Source organism: Moschus berezovskii, chromosome 15, assembly GCF_049115385.1.
Source record: "Moschus berezovskii isolate FMDL1 chromosome 15, NW_MosBer_1.0, whole genome shotgun sequence".
NCBI classification, from domain to species: Eukaryota; Metazoa; Chordata; class Mammalia; order Artiodactyla; family Moschidae; genus Moschus; species Moschus berezovskii.
This window is the reverse complement of record NC_142474.1, coordinates 41,696,717-41,713,475: the sequence shown is the minus strand read 5'-3', so window position 1 is coordinate 41,713,475 and position 16,759 is coordinate 41,696,717. Positions and strand designations below refer to the sequence as shown.

Below are 16,759 nucleotides of genomic sequence, written 5' to 3'. Positions count from 1 at the left end.
AGCTGTCTGCTCAGACGATTTCAGGTGATATTCCGCAGATAACGCAGGCAGGAGTTGTGCTTCTTTTCTGTGCTTTTTAAAAGAAAATGAAGACAGCTGATCTTGCCGAAGAATTCCATTTGAAGACAGGACCGTTTCCATTTATCAAAAGTTTTTTGGAAATTTGAAATTCTGACATGGTGCTGGCTGCTTCGTTTTAGAAGATGAACCCTGATTTTCATCTTGTGTTTTCTATATGAACTGATCTCAAAGTCCTGAGTCATTTGATGTAAATGCGTTAAAATGCATTGTAATCTCTCAAGATTTAAAAATTTTTTGCAGGTAGCATTCCAGAATAACTATTTTAGATTTCTCTGGACAAGAGAAAGCTGTGAAACTTACATTTGGCTAATATTCTCAAGAAAAAATTGTTGGAAACTTACAGTGATACTTTGCTGGCATGTGATTTTCTGTTTATGGTGATTTATGATGATTGTTGGTAATACTCATTTCTGAATGCTTCACTATGTTTGACCAGTCCAGAAAAAGACGGAACTGGCTGGGAAATTGTACAAAATAGATGAGAGTGATGGAATGTGAGATATTGGGTTGAATTTCTTTGGTGAGCTGTTGGATGCCTAAATGAGTAGGCCTACCCACTGCAGGGTTGGTTTTTTTTTTTTCCATTTCCGAAGTGCTTAATTGGGATTCTGAGCTGAGCTTAGTAGTTTATTTTGCCCATTGGAATGGGCACTGTTGCTACCAGCCTTTTGTTAGAGCCAGTTAGTTCCACTATGTTTCTGCTGTTATTGCTGGTCTTTCAGATTTGCTCTTGATTAGGTCAGTTAAACATGGACAAATCCTTCCTCACGCAGGTTTTTTTTTTTTTCCCTCCGCTTTCCTTCTTTTCTCCTCATGCTGGTTTCTACATGCCTAGCTCAGAAGGATCACTTTGTATCAAAGCGGCAGTCTTACTGTATAACAACCAAGTTGCAGCTTATTTACATTTTCATTTGGATTAATTGTGACCTTTTTGGTGAATGGTAGGTGCATACTTAGAAATCAGAGCAATATTTGCTCTGATTTGTATAGCTGTGATAACTGTATTTCCTGTGAACCTTCCTAGAGTGTTGGTGTGAGATATTCTTTGAGAATTATATCATTTCGGAGCAATCATATTACTGCTGTATTACAGTCGTTGGTAATAGTGATGATGGGATGATTTTAATAATGATAAATCTTTTACTCTCATTTTATTGATAGGAGAACTTCGATTACTTGAGACCACCAACGTTAAAAACCCTCAATTTATAATTTGAATATTTGGTGTGAACATACCATTTACTTAATTTTTGACTTAAAAATACTTAGTGCCTGAGATTTTAGAACCTGAAAACCAAAAAAAAAAAAAAAAGAACTGAAAACAGGCATGTATTATCAGTTATGGATACCAAATATTACGTGATTCTTGTGTGTTAATTACTTTTAGTGCAGTTAACTTGTTATTTTTAAAGTGTAAGGAAGTTTTGGGGTTTCTCTGTTTTCTAATGTGACCATTTTTTTTTATGGATTATTATGTCTAAAATACAGTCATATTAGTGCACCAGTAGTGACAGTAACTTTAAAGAAGGTTTGAAACAGTTTGCTGTAAACTAGAGGAAAATATTTTTTCCGTCTATGAGAAATGCAATGTTCTATATAGTTGAATATTTTAAAGAATTGATGGTTTTCCCTTTAAAGACCCATAACTTTTATTTTTTTGAGGTATAGTAAGTGAGGAATGTATTTGTATATGTACTGAATCATAGAAGTGCCTTTTCAGAACCAGAGTCCATAAAACATAGTTGGGAAATACCACTTTGCCCAGTTAGCCGAAGCAGTTTACAGACAGCACAGTGGAAAAGTTGAATTGATCTGGGGATTAAAGATAAATCAAAAGAACCATAATTTTTAGAAAAAAGCTTTCAAATGATATCACAGCTTCTTTAACAGACTCAGGAATGTAATGAACACCTGATAACAAGATTCACACTGGGAGGATTAATTACTGAGGACTGCTGTAACACAGTGGAGCCATTGAGGCCTCCTGAGCTCTGTGGGATTTTGGCCTTCTTACTAAGTCCTCTGAGACGACTGGGCTTTGGTAGGTAGTTCTACAGTCCTCTTTTCCTCCATGGACATCCTCTGACCACTAATTTGCTGTATCTGATTGACTTTGGGCTTGGCAATGAATTCATGAATCTTAGAAATTGTGTGCAAGGGCAGCTAGCTCCACAGCTGCTTCTTGTGCTTCCCAGCGGTATTTTGTGTTTTGTTCTGCATGGTAATTTTCGTAAGGAGCTGTGAATCAAAAAAGACACTTTAGTTGATCTCTAACCAGGTTATTCTCAGCATTATTTGTTTAAAATGTTGTTTTACATCCCAGACATACTTTTCTTCTTTCCTTCTGTATTAAAATTTGTGACATCAAAGAGTTTTTGTACCTGATTTAAAAAAATCTTGAATTGCCTTTTGTATTTGCTCCTTGAAAATCTTTGCCATTGCTGTTAGAGTTCTGTGGACAAAGGACATTTTGTCCACTGCAGTAGTGATCACAGGACCAATATATGCAGTTGTTTTATTTTTGAAAGGTATAAATACTGTGTAGGCAGTCTGTATTTTAAATCAGCCTTAAGTATACTGGTCCAGTAGAGTAGAAGTAAATCAGACATACATCAGCATTTCAAGGTAGCAATGAGACGTTGGTTGGAAAGACCACTAGGTAAACCTGTGGCTCACATGTCTATGGCCATTGTGCTTGTTTATGGGCAGTATAAAGGCAAACACACCTGCCTGTGAGTAGCTTCTTGTCATATGGAGGGTAGCTATAATATGAGTTAATGTGAGAAAGTGCTGTTAAGAGAGTTCAAATGTGGGGGAATTCTGATACTGGAATCAAAAACTTTCATAAAGAAGGAGGTATTTAAGCTGACTTTAAAACATCATAAGCAGGGTGGGGGCTGGGGTTTAGATGAAGGTAATCAAAAGGTACAAACTTAAGTTATAAGATAATTAAGTACTAGGGATGTAATGTGTAACATGATAAAGAGACCACTGCTGTACGTTTTAAGTGAAAGCTGTTAGAGTAAATCTTTAAGCATTCTAATCACAAAGAAAAAGTTTTTTCTATTTGATGTTGTATCTACATGAGGTGATGGATGTACACTAAACCTACTGTGATATTCAGTTCAAGATGTTTGTAATTCAAAGCATTGTGCTTTACATCTTTACAATGCTATAAATCAGTTAGATCAATACTGGAAAAAATTAAAAAATACTGGTAAGCTTTAAACACAAGCAATGAATTTTCTAGGCAGAGAGAGCAGTGTAAGTCAGTATTAGAAGAGAAGCTATGTTTAGGGGATGAGGGAGTTGGGAAGAAGGCGTGTCATGAAGGATGTTGAAGACAGTAGGCTCAGAAGTTTGAATTTCATCTTCTAGCCAGTAAGAAAGGATTTGAGCAGGAATGATATAATTAGAACCAAAGTGTTTGTTTCAGGTGTATAGCAAAGTGATAGTCATATATATATATATGAATTAACAAAAGCAGTTTCCGTCTTTTGATGGGGTGCCCATGGTTTATAACATAAATGGCATTATTTTGAGAGAGGGATAACTTAGGTATGGCATTGGGTTTTTTTTCAAGATAAATTAACTTTTGACAGACATTTGAAGAAACATTCTGTTGAACACTGGCATTCATTTTTAATATGTTATTGCTGTAAGATACATACCACTGAGATGAACTGATTTAAGTTTTCTGGTTAGTATATTTTCCTTATATTTCTAGACAAGTAGCTTTCAAAAGGCATTTTTCTTTAACATGAGTTGTTAGGTACCTTGTTTTCCGTATCACATTTTTGTGTGCTTTTACTTTCTGTTTTTTTTTTTCCTTTAATTATACCAGAAATTTAAAATGCAGGAGAATTTATAAGATCATGGGGCTTAGTTTGGTCACTTGGAAGTTGTATCAAAATATTATGTGTTCTGGCTCTATTCTCTTCAAGCCTAGGTTGCCCTTAAGTAGGAAGCGGCCAGGGTCGGGGGTTGGATGCAGTATAACTAGTAGGTCCTTCCTGACCATCACCACACCCACACATGTACAGAGACTAGAATTTTGCTGCAGCTGAACTTTAACCGTTTTGTTTAATCTGGGTACTTTATGTTGGACAGCATGAAGATGCCATTATCATAAAGAACTTGGATTCTGGGCCTGAGCCCGGTTTGGATGAATGACCCTGACTGAGATTACTGGTGCATCTCATTAGTGCATGCATGTGTTCATTCACTCATTTATGCATATTGAGTACCTGACATGCTCTCAGCTCTAAAAGTGAAAGACAGACAAGGCATGATGGCAAAAAATAAATAAACCAAAAAAACAAAAACTTGGATTCTGAAGATGGGTTTTAGTTCTGGTTATTTTGGATGAGTCTCTATATTCTCCTGGTTGGATCCCTGAGTGGGGAAGATCCCCTGGAGAAGGGAAAGGCTACCCACTCCGGTATTCTGGCCTGGAGAATTTCATGGACTGTATAGTTCGTGGGGTCGCAAAGAGTCGGACACGACTGAGCGACTTTCACGTTCACTTTTCAGGTCACTTTTGGGTGAATTTGAAATTAAATGTGGAGCATTTTAGTTTTAAAACTGTGTTGGTTCACATCCACTCATATATGTTTCCTGGTAAAAGTTATCAGTGTTCTTGACATAGATGGTGAATGGTCCTGGTTTTCTAGTGTGAAAAAAGGAAATTCATTTGGAGTAGTTTCTCTGACTTTGTACTTTGCTTGTTATTCTGTATTCACTAGATAGTAGTAGTGAATTTTAATTTTGAATTGTTAATTTGGAAGGATATTAAAATTTTGGGATCATTATTATACCCTATACTCAGATATGATTCATGTTTTATCAATGAGTTAATGACTTCATGTTGTAAAATTTAAAGTATCACATTTGTGCTATTATGTTTCTCTTGGCAGTGTAGTCCTTTATTGATGGTTTAGTAAAATCAGTGAACCTGCAAATTTATTAATTAGCTTTTATCATGTTTGCTCCAAGGCTATTTAAAGGTAATTAGTATCAGCTCTTTGGACTGCGGAATCTTTATATTATTGGGTCCTTTATTAGGCCTTAGTCTCCAGAGGTTGTTTTAGAGCCACTCCAGGGAGTGGGTCATGCTTCCTTGCAGTGGAGTGTGAAAAGTTAAATATAGAAGCTCTGCAACACTCAAAAGTTGCTGCTGTGATTTTGCTTCCGAATGTTGAACCATGAAGTCTGCTTTTGTCGACTGGAAATGTGACTATTTGATTTTCCTCTGTTGATGCTATTTTGTTTCTGAGATTGTAAATATTACATCTACTTTCATATAATATGTTGAATCATATGCTGGTGCTTCTTTTGATTTTTAAGCAAGGGACTTGCTTTGGATAATACTGGAGTTAAATTTTATGGTTAAAATAGTTCTGTTTATCAAGACCTCAGTTAAGAAAGTTAAAAGTCAGTCTGTGGATGAAGGTATCTGCAGTACATGTAGCCAATAAAGCATTTAAAAATTTCTAGAGTATATAAGGAATTTTTATATAACAGTAAAAAAGAGAAAGCCCATTTTAAAATGGGCGAATAATATGAATAGACACTTAACACAAGTGTTGGGCAAGATATGAAACAGCAGGAACTTTAATATGTTGTTTGCACAAGTATAAATTGGTAGAACCATTTAAAAAACCGTTCAGCAGTATTTACATGGCAACCCACTCCAGTATTCTTTCCTGGAGAATCCCATGGACGGAGGAGCCTGGTACTCTACAGTCCACAGGGTCGCAGAGAGTTGGACATGACTGAGGGACTTCACTTTCTGATACATATCCAACAAGTGCATGCATAAGAAAGACACACTGAGAATGTTGATAGAGCATTATTTATAACAGCCCCAAACTGGAAGCTATCCCAGTGTCCATCAGTAGTAGCGTGGATGAGTAAGTTGCGGCGTATCTGTAAGGAGTAGTCATTCGGTAGATTCCTATGACTTTGTTACCGTAGTGTGGTCCATGCTGCAACCCCTGAGAACGTACTAGAGATACAGAAGGTTAGGCCTCACCCGAGATACATGGATTCAAAATCTATAGTTTAACATGATCCCTGGGTGTTTAATAATAAAGTTTGAGCAGCACTGCTTTCCTTGGGATTCTTGAAATTGATCCTGGAGCAGCAGTATTAACCTTACCTGGGAGCTGGTGAGAAATTCAGATTCTCAGGCTCCATGAGGACCTTCTGGCTCAGAAGCTCTGCGGGGGTCGGGGGCTTGCAGTCTTTTAACAAGTGTCAGGATGATGTGGGTGCAAAGTGAACTTTTAGAATCTGCTTTAAATTTACGTTTCTAACATTCGCGGGAGATGACCAAGTCAGGAGCGCGCTGCGAGAGCCCCTGCTGGTGGAGTTAGGCACATCTGTGTAAGTCCACAAAGTCAGATTGTAGGTTATCAGGCCCTGTGGTTTTCGACACAACTACAGTGCTGTTGTGGTACACTGAAAGCAACCGTTAGGTAAAGGAATGGCCGCAGGTGTAAGGAAGACGTCACTTATAAATACAGCCTGCAGGCTGGATTTGGCTCCTGTACTTGGGGACCCCTGTTGTATAGCCAGAGTTAGAAAATTTAGACTGCAAGTAAATCATGGATGTTGACTAAAAGATGTATACTACATGATTCCATTTATTCAGAGTTCAGAACCTCTGGAAAAACAAATCTTTGCTCTTAAAAGTCATGAGCGTGGCTGAGGCTGAGAAGTGATTGTGGCTAAGAGGTGGCCTATTGGGGTACTCAAAATGTGTCGTTTCTTGATCCAAATATAAAAAGATGCACCCTCCTGGAGTAAAATTTGAACCTGATAGTAACTAATTTAAAGTATTTAAAAATATTAACATGAATAGTACATTATGGAGGAAAATTTGAAATGTGTATGAATTTTTAAGATAAAGATTTCAGAGTCAGGCTTCTAGGGGGAAGAGATTGTTCCCTGTGTCTGGAGTCTTGGATAAATTTGAAAAGCAGGATTTATAAAGTTACAGGGGATTACCTTTGTCCTTAAAAAAAAAAAAAAAGCTATTATCACCTAAACTCTGGTATAATGGTTTTGACTGAATGTGTATGCCATCTTTGTTTCTTCTCATTAATCCATTAATTGGATTCTTTCTTAACCTCTCTCCCCCCATCTTGATTTGATACGTCTCAGTATCAGTTCAGTACAGTCGCTCAGTCGTATCTGACTCTTTGCCACCCCATGAATCAAAGCACGCCAGGCCTCCCTGTCCATCACCAATTCCTGGAGTTCACTCAAACTTACGTCCATTGAGTCCGTGATGCGATCCAACCATCTCATTCTCTGTCGTCCCCTTCTCCTCCTGCCCCCAAATCCCTCCCAGTATCAGAGTCTTTTCCAGTGAGTCAACTCTTCGCATGAGGTGGCCAACGTATTGGAGTTTCAGCTTTAGCATCAGTCCTTCCAATGAACACCCAGGATTAATCTCCTTTAGAATGGACTGGTTGGCTCTCCTTGCAGTCCAAGGAACTCTCAAGAGTCTTCTCCAGCACCACAGTTCAAAAGCATCAATTCTTCGGCTATCAGCTTTCTTCACAGTCCAACTCTCACATCCATACATGACCACTGGAAAAGCCATAGCCTTGACTAGATGGACCTTTGTTGGCAAAGTAATGTCTCTGCTTTTTAACATGCCATCTGGGTTGGTCTTAACTTTCCTTCCGAGGAGTAAGCGTCTTTTAATTTCATGGCTGCAATCTGTACTCATGCTTTATTTATCTTTTTTTCTGAGAGTGATCGTTTAATCAATCAGATGGTTCCTGGATGTTTCATTTAGGGCTCTAGTTTTCAAACTCTTGGTCTCGGGATCTACTTACTCTTAAAAATTGAGGACCCTGATGAGCTTTTGTTTGTAAGAGTATCTCTCAGTATTTATCCTATTAGAAATCAGTGCTGAGAAATTAAAAAATTTTTATTAATTCACTTGAAGATAACAAAGATAAACTCATTATATGTTAATGTGAAAAACTATTTTGAAGTATAACTTTTCTAAAACAAAAAAATGTCTTACCTGCTTTGGCGTTCAGTCTTTCAAGGTTTTTGTCTTAGCTAAAGTATATGAAGAAAATTTGGCCTCCCTCATGGCTCAGTGGTAAAGAATCTGCCTGCAGTGCAGGGAGACACAGGTTTGATCCCTGTGTCAGCAAGATCACCTGGAGGAGGGCATGGCAACCCACTTCAGTATTCTTGCGTGGAGAATCCCATGGATAGAGGAGCCTGGTGGGCTATAGTCCATGGTGTCACAAAGAGTCTGACATGACAGAAGTGACTTCAGCATTCACACACATGAACAAAATCAGGCTTTAGACAGATGTGTAGTTGGAAGGAGGAGGAGTATTTTAATAGCCTTTTAGATTGTTGTGGCTATGCTTTGGTTTATACCAAAACATAAGTGGCAAGTTTTTTTAAAGATTAATTTGCAGTATGAAATTTGAAACCACATCAGTGAACATTGTATACTCTATTAGATTAAAATACATTAATCTAGCTTGAATTTTGAATTCCACTTTTAGCCCACTGTCTGATTTTGTAACATCATTGGTCACTTGGAAAGTACTAGTTTACTAAGTATTGCAGATCTTCTGAATTGTTGACACATTTCATTATGCAATATCAAAAACTCATATTTGTTAATGTTACTGACCCTGGAGAAGGGCATGGCAGCCCACTCCAGTATTCTTGCCTGGAGAATCCCATGGACAGAGGAGCCTTGTGGGCTACAGTCCGTGGGGTCGCAAAGAGTCAGACACGGCTGAAGTGACTTAGCATGGGATGCATGCAATGTCACTGATGTTGTCTGAAAGGATCTGGCGTGCCTGTGGTATGGATATAAGTTTCCCAAAATTCAAATTTTCAATAAAGATTTTTGACTTTTGTTTTTGGCAGCAAACACTATCAGTTAATTTTCCTTGACATTCATTTTTGTGAAAATGTCTGTCCGGTACTTAAGTCTGAGTAATCATAGTTTGTCAGTCCATATTTGTCCAAGTAAAAATGATTATCTATGAAAAACATAGCTAGTTCAGCTTATAAGTCAGTCACCCAAAAGACTTTCCTTTTCCCATTTTGCTCCACAGGATATTTAAAAGATGGGTGTTTGAGGGTGTTTTTTAACAGAGGTGACTTTTTATGCTTCATCAAGGACAGTTTTAAGTGAAACAGACCTTGCGTTTTTAATCTATGAGTGCCTTGTGGTGAAGAATATAATGACTAGTGCAGTTGGAGCCACTGCCTTCATTTTATCCACCATTGCTCTTGCAAATGTAACACAGTGGGAAAAAATGAATAATGTCTTAGTGTTGTTAAGAAAATAGTTTTAACCATGGGACCCATAGGAGTCCACTGACCACACTTTGAATTCTGGTTGTTTTAGGGGTTTGTCCTTAAAGTTACATCATACATTGCCTGTACAAAAAGCATTAATTACTAAAAGAATGTTTAATGACAGGCTTATTAAAAAAATTATTTTTGAAACATGCTGCAGCACTTTTCCTTCCGTTGAAGATGTTTATTCTTTCCCTGTAGGAATGTATCCTGTCAGGTATAATGTCAGTGAATGGGAAGAAAGTTCTTCACATGGATAGAAACCCGTATTATGGAGGAGAGAGCGCATCTATAACACCGCTGGAAGATGTAAGTACTGGAGTGAATGAAGGTGCCTTTTGTGCTTCGAGTCTTTTCCTTGTGAATCTTACTTTTTGTGGATGGTTTCAGTTCTGTTTTTTAAATAGATTATCTGTAGTGTCATCGTTTTTGGGAGCTCCTCGTTTGGGGCTTGTAGAAGAAATGTTCGATAGTCACCTACCTCTGTTGCCATTCAGAGCAGGTACCTGTTGTCTTTTGGAGGTAATAGAGTGTAGACTGGATGGGGTGCGTGGGGGCTACTTCTTGATGAAGACCTGACACACAACAGTGCTAATCACAGCCACTCAAAGATTTTATCCCTGTTTTTTCAGATGGCAGATAGTTTCTGTGGGCTTTCAATCACAGAGATGGGCTGAGAGAACCCAGGTTATATGACTCCAAGGCGTAGTCCCCTTTTAATTTTATTGAAATATAGTTGATTTACAATGTTGTGTTAATTTATGCTGTGTACAACAGAGTGATTCAGTTACACACACGTGTATATCCATGTGCACACATTCTTTTTCATATTTATTTTATTTTTTGACTGATCCCGTGTTGCTGCAAATTTCATTAAATTTCAGCTGAGCTATTTAAAATCCTAAAAGATGGTGCTGTTAAAATGCTGCACTCAGTATGCCAGCAATTTGGAAAACTTAGCAGTGGCCACGGGACTGGAAAAGGTCAGTTTTCATTCCAGTCCCAATGAAAGGCAATGCCAAAGAATATTCAGACTACTGTATGCTGCTGCTGCTAAGTCGCTTCAGTCATGTCCGACTCTGTGCGACCCCATAGACGGCAGCCCACCAGGCTCCCCTGTCCCTGGGATTCTCCAGGCAAGAACACTGGAGTGGGCTGCCACTTCCCTCTCCAATGCATGAAAGTGAAAAGAGAAAGTGAAGTCGCTTAGTCGTGTCCGACCCCCAGCGACCCCATGGACTGAAGCCTACCAGGCTCTTCCATCCATGGGATTTTCCAGGCAAGAGTACTGGAGTGGGGTGCCATTATAATTGCCCTCATTTCACATGCTAGCAAGGTAATGCTCAAAATCCTTCAAGCTGTGCTTCAATAGTATGAGAATCAAGAACTTCCAGATGTACAAACTGGATTTAGAAAAGGCAGAGAAACCAGAGATCAAATTGCAAGCATCCACTGGATAATAGAAAAAGCAAGAGAATTCCAGAAAAATATCTATTTCTGCTTCATTGACTACTCTAAAACCTTTTACTGTGTGGATCGCAACAAACTGGAAAATTCTTAGAGATGGGAATATGAGACCACTTTACCTGCTTCCTGAGAAATCTGTATGCAGGACAGGAAACAACAGTTAGAACTGGACACAACAACATTCCAAATGGAGAAAGGAGTACGTCAAGGCTGTATGTTATTACCCGCCTTATTTAACTTATGTGCAGAGTACATCATGCAAAATGCTGGGCTAGTTGAAGCACAAACTGGCATCACGATTGCTGGGAGAAATATCAATAACCTTAAATACGCAGATGACATCACCTTGATGGCAGAAAGCAAAGAGGCCCTAAAGAACCTCTTGATGAAGGTGAAAGAGGAGAATGAAAAAGTTGACTTAATACTCAACATGCAGAAACTGATATCGTGGCATTTGGTCTTAACTTCATGGAGAATAGATGGGGGAAAACTGGAAATAATGACCGATTTTATTTTCTTGAGCTCCAAAATCACTGGGGATGGTGACTGCAGCCACAACATTAATTAAGATGCTTGCTTCTTGGAAGAAAAGCTATGACGAACCTAGACAGCATATTAAAATCAGAGCCATCACTTAACTGATAAAGGACCCTATAGTCAAAGCTGTGGTTTTTCCAGTAGTCATGTATGGATGTGAGAGTTGGACCATAAAGAAGGCTGAGTGCCAAAGAATTGATGCTTTTTGAATTGTGATGCTAAAGAGTCCCTTGGACAGCAGGGAGATCAAACCAGTAATCCTAAAGGAAATCAACTCTGGAAGAACTGATGCTGAAGCAGAAGCTCCAGTACTTTGGCCACCTGATGTGAAGAGCTGACTCGTTGGAAAAGACCCTGATGCTGGAAAAGATTGAGGGCAAGAGCAGAAGCGGGTGGCAGAATATGAGATGGTTCAGTAGCATCCGTGACTTATCGGACATGAGTTTGAGCAAACTCTGGGAGATAGTGAAGAACAGGGAAGCCTGGCTTACTGCAGTTCATTGGGTTGTAAAGAGTTGGATATGACTTAACAACTGAACAATTAACAACATTTTTTCTGGCTGCATAATACTCCATCATGTATGTGTAAAGCATCTCCTTTATCCTTTCCTCTGTTGATGGACATTTGTTTCCATGTCCTGGCTACTGTAAGTCACGGTGTAAGGAACTTTGGGGTGAATGTATCCTTTCTAACCACGTTTTTCTATGTTTCAATAGTATGAGAATCTAGCACTTCAAATGTACAAGCTGGATTTAGAAAAGGCAGGAATGGGATTGCTGAACCTTATGGTGGTTATTTTTAGTTTTTTAAGTAACTTCCATACTGTTCTCCATAGTGGCCTTACCAATTTACATTCCCACCAGCAGTGTAGGAGGAATCCCTTCTCTCCACACCCTCTCCAGCATTTATTGTTTGTAGACTTACTGATAATGGCCATTTTGACCAGTGTGAGATGATAGCTCATGTAGTTTTGTTTTGCATTTTTCTGGTTGTTGAACATCTTATCATTTGCATTTTGGCCATCTGTATGTCTTTGGAGAAATGTTTGCTCATGTCCTCTGTCCATTTTTTGATTGAGTTGTCCTCTTTTGTAATATATGTGAGAACTTGGGTTACCCCCCCCACCTTCACTTGGGGTTTTTATTGAGTGAATATATACAAACTTTGTTTATTTTGTTCCACCTTAGCAATAGGATTCATGAGTTTGAGTGAATATTAAATTTTAAGTTGCAAGCTGCTTTTTATCTAGAGCCTCAGTACTTCAGTAACAGTTTGTTCTGCATTCTTGCTAGTAAAGAGCAGACACATACCACTTCTGCAATATTTATTTTACCTTTTATTTGTTTAGTAATGTATTTAATTTATGGATGTGTTAGAATATTGCTAAGTGGCCTGATTAAAAATGAAATGCCCTTGTTGTCCTTTACCTCATGTTGGTGGTATTTAGCCATATCAGAATCACTTCATCAAAAATAGTTGCATAATGAAAGTTAAATTTTGTCACATTATGGGTGTTTTTGTTTTTGTTTTAGTTATACAAAAGATTTAAGATACCCGGAGCTCCACCAGCGTCCATGGGCAGAGGAAGAGACTGGAATGTTGACTTAATCCCCAAGTTCCTTATGGCAAATGGTAAAGAGTTCCAACTTAACTTTGTGACAGGACATTGACTCTGATTTGAAAGTAGAAAGTAGCTGTTGACTCTTAAGAGAGTATTATTCTGGGTAGGTGGAAGTGGATTTTGTTGAATGGAACAGTATGGTGAGGAATAGGGTCCGTTAAAGGCTTCAAGGGTCAGTACGTTAGGAATGGAGGGAGGAGGCACTGACTTACCAGTAATTCGTTTTGGAGAAACAAAATTATGCTCTGGCATCATACACGTCAAAATTGTGTTTGTAACAGACTTTCCTCTTGATATTTGGTGACAATCTTAGATAACTGGGCCTTCAGAAACGTCCATTTTAATATTTTTTTAGTTTGTAGGCTATCAGTGTCATTTGATTGTTGGTGTTTTTAATTAGAGCAGCTAAATATCTATAAATTGCTGTGATTTTTAGCATCTTTTTCTAAGAAGTTAAAAAGCTAAATTGTAGTCCATGTCCCATGAAAGTGTTTTGCCACCCTTTCCCCCTTGGAATTTGTGTTCTATAGTTTGTTTCAGTGGAAAGATTTTATTTGAATTTAATCTCAAATTTAAAGTTAAATAATTGAATTTTCTTGAGGTTAATTGTAAATACAAAAAGTTTATTACTTAAATAATTAAAATTAGAAAACACAGATAAGCAGAAAGGAAATAAAATTTGCATAACCAAAATCTTATCGTCTTGAAACATGGTTAATATTTTGGTGTATAATCCACCAGTTTTTTTTCCCCCCTTCCCAGTTAACATCTTTTTCAGTCATTATACTGTGAATGTTTGAGAGAGAGAGAGGGAGGGAGGGAGGGAAGGAAATGGGGTAGGGGGGTGGAGGGGTGGAAGAGATAAGTCTCATTGTCACTCCAGAAAGTATAGCATGGGGGTTCAGGCAGGGCTTTTTTAAGACATTTCCTTTATATTGCCAAATTTTTTCTTTCGCCAGTAGACTGTGACTGCCGCTTCCCCAGTACTTTTACCATGCCCAGATATGATTCATTTTAGGTTTTGTGAATTTTGTCATACTAAAAGATGGAATAATGGATTTTTAACATATATCTGGTTACTGGAGGGTGAAATGATTTCTAGAGTTCATTGGTTTTCATGCCCTTTAGTGCTTTCTGCTTCGCACATTCATTTTTCTATAGACATTTTTGTGTTTTTCTTTATTAATGTAAAATAGCTCATTACAAAGGCTGTTACATGCCGTTTTAAAGTATGTTGAAAGTGTCTTCAGAGAAGGCAATGGCAACCCACTCGAGTATTCTTGCCTGGAAAATCCCATGGATTGAGGAGCCTGGTAGGCTTCAGTCCATGGGGTTGCTGAGTCAGACACAACTGAACGACTTTACTTTCACTTTCCACTTTTATGCATTGGAGAAGGAAATGGCAACCCACTCCAGAGTTCTTGCCTGGAGAATCCCAGGGACAGAGGAGCCTGGTAGGCTGCCGTCTATAGGGTCGCACAGAGTCGGATGTGACTCAGCAGCAGCAGCAGCAGAAAATGTCTTTTCCAGTTTGTCATTGGCCTTACATATAATTATTGTGTTTTATTTCTGTACAAAAGCTTTTAGTTTTCATGCAGTCATTGGTTAATCATTCTGTTACTGGTTTTGATTTGAAAGACTGTCTTTAAAATTTCAAATTCTGGTAGCTACTTCTAATGGTATTATGGTTTCTTTTTTCCACTGTATAAATAAGTTCATCTATTTTACCAAATGAATAAATTTATTTTTATTACCCCATTGTTTGAGAAGTAGGGATAGAGATTTGTTTTTCAAATTGACTGATCAGTTGTCCCTCAGCATCATATATCTTTTCTACTCTGATTAAGAAACTTTCATCATGTAGTAAATTCTTATATGTGAGTCTCTGTTTTACACTGATTTATGGACTAATTAATTTACAGTATATTGAAACATCTGACTGCATAAAGGTCTCCTCATTACCCTTTTATTCTCAAAAAAATTTTTTTGATTGTCTTTATATGTTCATCCTTTCAAATGAGTTTTAAAATAATTTTGTTTGGTTTCTCAAAGAAGTTTACTACTTCTAGTATATCAAAATTTCTTTTGGTTTATCCTAGATTTTTCTTGATCCAAAACTAGTGTTCATTTTAATAAATTGACTTAGAAACTGAAAAACACAGATTCCTGGAAAACTTTGCTTGAGTTGCCTCTCTTTAATATGCAGTAGGAACCTTAAAAAAACCTAGACCTATTTGTAATAGTACTGTAATTCTAAACCTCATACTTTTAATAATTATTGTATAATTTTTACAAAAGCAAGTTGATAAAGTTATTCACCGTGAAGTTGTAACATTTTAAAAAAAGGCTAAATTTGCCAAACAATAGGTCTGCATTCTGATTGTCCTATTAGAAATGGCTTTGGGGACTTTTGTAGGAGCTAATGGATGATGCTAAGAAGAAATTGGAAAGCCATTAGTAAACTACTTTTCTTTCTGCTAACTTTTGAAAGTAGTAAGATGTAATAACAGTTTGAATTATGTGACTCCTACAGGTCAGCTGGTTAAGATGCTGCTTTTTACGGAGGTCACTCGCTATCTGGATTTCAAAGTGACTGAAGGGAGCTTTGTTTATAAGGGAGGAAAGATCTACAAGGTTCCTTCCACTGAAGCAGAAGCCCTGGCATCTAGTAAGTAATTTCATATTCATAGAATATTAAGACTTTATAATGGAAAGGGATCTTAGGGATAAAATTCAAAGTCCCCTGCCTTGGCCATGCCCCCACTCACCCAGTCAGCATAGTCATTGGATGTCTGTTATGTGCCAGATGATGTTCTCAGCAGTTGACAATATGTCCATAAACAAGATGTTCAAAAGTGCCTCCCCCTCTGAAGCCTGGAGAGCTTTTGTCTGGAAGGCTGCTGTTGGTGAAGCTGGGCCTTCCTGGGTCAGGGTCTCTCTTCAGTGAGTGATTCATACGCATTGCTGTCTCGTGGCGTCTTTCCCGTGTGCTGCGCTCTGTGGGAGATGCTTCACATTCCTACTGACTTGCGAAGCCTTCGTGAGGTAGCTTTTCCAGTTTATAGGTGGGAAACCTCAGGCCTGAAATGATGTAGGAAGGGAGAGGCACGAAGGCACAGGGACCCTGGTGGAATCCTGCAGAGCCCGTGAGCTGATCACCCTCTGTGCTGACTGCCAGTGCTGCTGTCCCGCCTGCTGTCCTGGGGGTATGTCCGGTCCCTGGTACTGTGCCCACTCTCCAGCATCTCTGTTCCTAGGAGTTCCCAACGAGGGTGGAGTGATTTTATTTCTTGCCCCAAATCACTTCCTATACTGGCTCTTGAAAGACTCCGAGTTAACATCTTCTGTTCTGAGTCTTATAAAATAGCAACACCCCTAGAAAAGACCTTCCTTCCTTTTAAGGTGATTTTGTTGCCATGAGGAATGAGCAGTTTGAGGAAGGATAAATGTGTATAACTGAAGGGCAGATAAATTTTCTTAAGTGCTCTAGGAGTTCAGAGGAGGGAAAGGTTTGCTTTTGGAGAACAGGAAGAGTGCCAGTAAATTCTCCAGGAATTATTTTGGCATTAAGAGTGGGAAAGATTTCTTACCTAAAAACCTTGTTTTTTTGGCTAACTTCCATTTATTTACTTCTTACTATTAGGGGAGAAAATAGTGGGTCTAAAGTGTTGAAAGACACTGTAGCTAGAAAGTAG

The 16,759-nt window shown here is 38.3% G+C and overlaps 1 protein-coding gene across 2 annotated transcripts in view; it reads left to right on the top strand.

Moving 5' to 3' along the window:
• GDI2 (GDP dissociation inhibitor 2) overlaps positions 1 to 16,759 on the top strand; it is a 28,992-nt gene that overhangs the window by 1,074 nt on the left and 11,159 nt on the right. Inside the window, exons 1-4 of one of the 2 annotated variants that reach the window (XM_055431153.2) lie at positions 2,102 to 2,122; positions 9,640 to 9,747; positions 12,976 to 13,075; positions 15,598 to 15,732. In XM_055431153.2, coding sequence (XP_055287128.1) covers positions 9,661 to 9,747; positions 12,976 to 13,075; positions 15,598 to 15,732 — 322 coding nt within the window. In that variant the 5' untranslated portion in view covers positions 2,102 to 2,122; positions 9,640 to 9,660. Of the gene's footprint in view, positions 1 to 2,101; positions 2,123 to 9,639; positions 9,748 to 12,975; positions 13,076 to 15,597; positions 15,733 to 16,759 lie in introns of those variants that run through there. The other variant, XM_055431146.2, reaches the window with a different exon arrangement.